Below are 6,000 nucleotides of genomic sequence, written 5' to 3'. Positions count from 1 at the left end.
CCAGACGTCGTAATCTAAGGCCACGAAGTCTTATCAATGAGGCAGTTATTAAATTGCATATTAAGAGTGTGCAATATGTAATTTGGTGTGTTACAAATGGTTCTGGATCTAAGATTCTGGAAATGTTAGGAGCCTGATATTTGTGGGTAAACGATATTTCAAAGTGTTAGCTTCGTTATGACTATACAAAATACACAATTTGTAAAACTTTTCTCGATAGTTTATTTTTTGAAAAATACATGTTTTGCTCACATTTTGCTGTCAATCTCAGGAAAAGCAAACTTATTTTCTTAAATTTTTGTTTTGTATAGAAAATTAGGTATATATCTTGAACATGGCCATTTTGTTTTTCGTTATGTTGTTTAATTTACTTGAAATTAGGTAAAAATGGTTTTGGCGCTCACGTCATCGCTCAATCAATCGCTCCGTGCTTTTCACTCACGTGAAAGTCATAATTCGGCGTCTCGTTTGCGCTTCGAATTTTATCCATATAGTACCGACGCGCTGCACGCTCTTAATAACAAAACCTATTCGATGTTTGATACATTCTTTGTCCTTTAACGCGGTCGTTGACGATTCCCTTGACATTCATGTCCAATATATCCAAGATCAACTAAAACAATCTATGTTGAGAAGGTGTCACAAAAAAGCGCTCACGCGGACGTTCGATCAGTGGCCAGTTTACACAATTAAATATCAACGAGTACTGCGAATGTAATTGCCTCGTCACGAGGTCCTGGGTTCGAATCCTGGGTCGGGCTATGAGGTATTGAGTTTTTTTTTCTTTGAAGAAATTTTCAGTTAATATTCTCAACCTAAAGTTGGGAATTGGTGGCCATGCCTCGGAGAGCACGTTAATTCGTCATTAACATCAACATCCGAAAGTGGTTCTTAATTTAAAACTATTGGATAAGTGTTTTTTTTTGTCTTTACAATTTCGCCGTTGACTACTTGATTGCAATCTCACCAGATGGGAAGTGATGATGCAATCAATAATGGAAGCGGGCTAACTTGTTAGAAGTTGGATCAAAATCCACTCCCCTATTGGTTTTTACGCGACATCGTGCTGGAACGCTAAATCGCTTGGCGGTACGTCTTTGTCGGTAGGGTGGACTCGGACCAATCAAGAAAACCTTAATCGGCCTAGACGGGGATCGAACCCATACCACTGCGCCAAGGAGGCTGTCAAAACCTCTTTTGTTAACCTAGTTTATCCCTATAAAACTAACCTAAATCCCTACTGTACTGAAGTTAGAAGGGCTAGAGATTTCCGACGGACAAAATCGCGAGCGTCTACTATCATTATCGTCATCATTAACAACCCACATTCGGCTCATTGTTGTACACGAGTCTTCTCTTAGAATGAGAGGCGTTAGGCCTTAGTCCACTAGCTTAGGGCTAGCCCTATGCGTCACGCTGGCTCAATGCGTATTGGGTATATAGTACGCTGGCCCAATGCTGGTTGGGTATACTAGTACGCTGGTCCTATGCGCCACGCTGGCCCAATGCGGGTTGGGTATACTAGTACGCTGGCCCAATGCGGGTTAGGTATACTAGTACACTGGCCCAATGCGCCACGCTGGCCCAATGCGGGTTGGGTTAGGTTAGGTATTCAAAATAATAATATAGTATAGTAATAAAAACTGTCGCAAATAAAATCATTAAAAGTTTAGTATCTTTTTAATTCATTTATCTTAGTTTACAACGAGCGGGTTCCTGTTCACATTGAGATTATTGTCCTTTGTGAAGTCTGAAATGCCAAAGTTCTTTGTTCCGTATCCCTGCGATAGTGTTGTCTAGTGTTTTTGTTGTTTTCCATTTCAACAAACGTAGGATGTAGGTAAAAATTGAGCATCTGAATATCGGGTAGCGGCAGCTAAAAATAAATCTTCAAAACCGGAATTCCATTGAACTGGGATTTTTTACTTTGAAAGAATATTTGCCATTTTTTATTAAATAATTTGACAGAATAGCCGTTTCCGTGAGAATACAGGAATAAGTTGAGCCTTTGACACTCACAAATAACGTGGCTTTCTAGTGGTAAAAGATTTTTCGATATCGGAAGTAGATCCAGAGACTACTCCCTACAACACCACAAATTTTACCTCTTTTTAACTTACTTAAAAAAGGAGGTTCTCAGTTCGACGCGTATGTTTTTTTTTTATATTCCTATTTCCCGCCAATAAGTCAAAAAGACTGTGTCTACGACTAGGAGTGGTTACGACAATTATAGTGGATTTCATAGACGTTGTGGGGGCGCCCCTAGGGGATCGTTTACTCACGGAATGTCAAATTTAAACTCTATTCGTTTGAGAATTTGACATTCGGCGGGTGAATGGTCTCCTGGGGGGAACCAACACCTCAGTGATGAGTCCACCTCCTTTACCTTTGAGCTATTGAGGCTTATGATTTAAGAAGCTTAGGTATGAACGAACACAAATGGGATTTAAACGAATGTAAATAAGCGTAATAATGATTTACGGTCAGCTCATTCGTCAGACGAATGGGTCACCGTTGAGTCACTGATCTCCTAATACTTATGACCTACTTAATAAATAGGTATCATCGCACCATAATTCATAATTTTTGTTTGTTGAAGTGTAAACAAATAAGGTCACACTACATAAATCATACCATTCGCCACTTCAGAAGGGTTATTATGTATTTCGGTGTACCATTCAAATAACGAGCTACTATACATTGTGTTTCATTGTATTTTCCTTTGTGCAATTAATATTGTGTTCTCAACGAAATTACATAATTATCCAAATTTTACGTAAAGTGGCTTTTTTTTTTATTTGGATCACAAAACTGGTTTCAATCATGTTGCAACATTAAATAACATACATAAAACTTATTAAATACTATGGCACCTTCTTGGTGTGGCCACAGCATTCCTATAATAAATGATCATGAACAGCACATAAATGACAACACTACACGAGACAACAATATAAATGCAAAAATCACTAAACTAATCCTTAATCATTATGTAAACTTGATGAGTTTTTTTAAAGAGGTCAGAGAAAAAAAGTAAAATCTGCATTTAGGCATTTATATTTAGTAGTGGTGTAGCAGGTTGTAACCTTATTTTTAATAAAGCGATCCACCGTGGAACCGTTGTGTGGTAGACTGTAATAACCAATGTATGACCACAACACGAAGAGTCGCTTAGTGGAGTGACCTTCAACCTAAAATATCCTATTCCATAAAAAAAAATATTCGAGCGACTGATTATATTGATGGAACTGAACACAAAAAATCGTCATTTTACGTAAAGCTAGTTTAGTTAATTTCTTTGAAATAATAATGTTAAGTGATCGTCAAACAAAAACTCACTGCCACTTCATGTAAAATACGGTGAAAACGATGAAGTGATTATCATTATTTGTATAGTACACCGAGGTACATAATAACCCTGCAGGGGTGTAAAAATTCCTTCCATATTATTGAAAATGCGATATGGAGCTTTAACTCGTCATGCTGCTTTAATTTGCGTGGGACTGATTGCTACAACTATTATTATTACTATCAGACCTCAGACCAACTACGAGTACCTTCTATAGGACCTGCCTCGCTAGAGGTTACCCCTCTGTCAAAACTATATGATGATGATCTAACGTGTTAATACAAACTGCGTCTATAGAATCGATATTTCATTGTGTTAAAATTACACGTGTGACTCACCTCAGACCTCACAGTTACACGCCTCAGACCAATTTTAAATCGCAGTACCGATTTAAAATTGGTCTGAGGCATATTCTGAGGTGGTGGACTATTGGCCTAACCCCTCTCATTCTGAAAAGAGACTCGAGCTTAGCAGTGAGCGGAATATAGGTTAATAATGATGATGATAGGTTAACCATTGAACCAACGAGGCGTTAAGTTTACAAACAACATTTTTCTGTATTATTTGCAGAAAAAAGTACAAACTCTAAAGATTGCCTGTGTGCATTTTTCGATTGCTAGAAATTACAAATATTTGTTTGAAGAGAGAGATATTTTTCTACAAATTAATACAGATTGGCTATAGCTCCGCAATATGAGCTTGGGTGAACACGAATCCACGTATTCGGAATATTCACAGCACGCTTCTTCTGCGAAATATTAATTAGGGCGGGTTATACTGGAACCTTCGTTTGTGTTATATTGTTCCGATTTCTGCGAATACGGTAAATTTGTGTATGCAAACGCAATGCTTGTGTAAACCAGCGAATTATTATTTTAACAATGTCGAACATAATCCCCAATTTGAAGGCTTTGTTCTCAGTTTGATTGTCCGATTGCTCTTGAAATTAGGTTTTTATCGCTCTTTGCTTGTACAACTGATTTAAACTTGGAAGTTGTTTTTGATTTATTTACCAAAATAATTAGTATAATTGTCTAACATAACGAAATAAGAAAAATAATTGATAAAATAAAAAACCTGACTGCATAAAATATAATAAATTAAAAAAAAACCAGCTCAGTCCAGAAGTGTAGAAAGCAATTAGAAAACTGTTGGCTCTTGGAAGAGGTACAAGTTTATCCAGTTTATTCTACCATACGGTTTCTACGCTGCATCGTACCGGAACGCTAGATCGCTTGGCGGTACGTCGTTGCCGATAGGGTGGTAACTAGCCACGGCCAATGCCAACAGCCTGAACAGACCTAAACCGATTTAGAAATTATAAAATCCCAAGCTGACCCGCGCTGGGAGTCTAACCCAGGACCTCCCTGTTGAGAACCACAGCACGACCAATAGGGTAGTTGACTCATATTAAACTTAATCTATACAATAGTAACTTCGTATAGTACATGGAATAAAGGTCCGAAATATATAGATATTATTTTATAAAAGTTATGAATTTTTTTCAATCTAGTATTGAACGATAATGAACAATTTAAGTTTTTTAATGATATTTAAAAAAAAGTGTCAACTAGCCCATTGCGTCAGAGGTCATCTAGAAGGCTTACAGTAGAGTTTCGTTACAGGGTCCAAGAAACCGACGGCTCCTACTTCGAGAGCTTCACCGCTCTCTCCTGGCGACAAGAGAACCGACGGCTGGCGGCGCTGCGGCTGGTTGAGGCCCGAGCTGAGAGACCTCCCCCTGCCCCGCAGGACCTCGGTCTGCCGAGTGTCTCCGCGCAGCTGTCACACAAGGAACACGAGCACTTGTACAACGAGGTATGAAAATTATACGGCTTATACGATTTGAGTGGGACTTTCACTGGAAGGTAATTGGTCTGAGTATCAAACTGACGGCTTAACGTGCTCTTTTAGGCACGGGGGTGGAATAGTAGCTTCTCAACCCCGGCCTGCTATGTAACTACCGAGAATAACTTGCAAAAAAGAAAATCTCATTATCTTTTTAGCTAGATGGAACAACATATGGAACAACATATGGGCTGCTAATATTTATCCAAAAAATCAATGGTTCCGTACTATATATTTATGTATAATAAATACAAAATATGGGCCTCATAAGAAATCTCAGAGTCACTCAGCGGGCGATGGAGCGAACTATGTTTGGAGTTTCACTGCGTGATCGAATCAGAAATGAGAATCAGAAGTACCAAAGTCACTGACATAGCTCAACGAGTTGCGAAGCTGAAGTGGCAATGGGCGGGGCACATAGTTCGAAGAGCCGATGGACGTTGGGGTCCCAAGGTGCTGGAATGGCGACCCAGCACTACAAAGAGCAGTGTTGGTCGACCCCCCACCAGGTGGACTGACGACATCAAGCGAGTCGCAGGTATTCGCTGGATGCAGATGGCAGTATCGTGATGTTTGGAAGTCACTACAAAAGGCCTATGTCCTGCAGTGCACGTCCATCGGCTGACATGATGATGATGATGATGATGATGATGATGATGAGGGGTAATCCCCGGATCTACTACGCGTCTTTCGAAAATTTTATTACAAATTGTAAGGACGTTATTCCTGAGTGTCATAAACTACGTCTTATCCCAGTATTCCCTCGGGAACGGGAACTACGCGGCTGAAGCTGTGGGGCATAG

The 6,000-nt window shown here is 39.4% G+C and overlaps 1 protein-coding gene across 1 annotated transcript in view; it reads left to right on the top strand.

The window, feature by feature from the left end:
* The window catches only part of LOC112044946 (BAI1-associated protein 3), an 82,051-nt gene that overhangs the window by 13,806 nt on the left and 62,245 nt on the right, over positions 1-6,000 (top strand). The window contains exon 3 of the mRNA XM_024080962.2: positions 4,975-5,167. Within this exon, the coding sequence (XP_023936730.1) occupies positions 4,975-5,167 (193 nt within the window). The remainder of the gene's footprint in view (positions 1-4,974; positions 5,168-6,000) is intronic.

Source organism: Bicyclus anynana, chromosome 15 (genome assembly GCF_947172395.1).
Source record: "Bicyclus anynana chromosome 15, ilBicAnyn1.1, whole genome shotgun sequence".
Taxonomy (NCBI): domain Eukaryota; kingdom Metazoa; phylum Arthropoda; class Insecta; order Lepidoptera; family Nymphalidae; genus Bicyclus; species Bicyclus anynana.
Note: the sequence above shows the minus strand (reverse complement) of the source record. Positions and strands in the feature narration are given on the sequence as shown.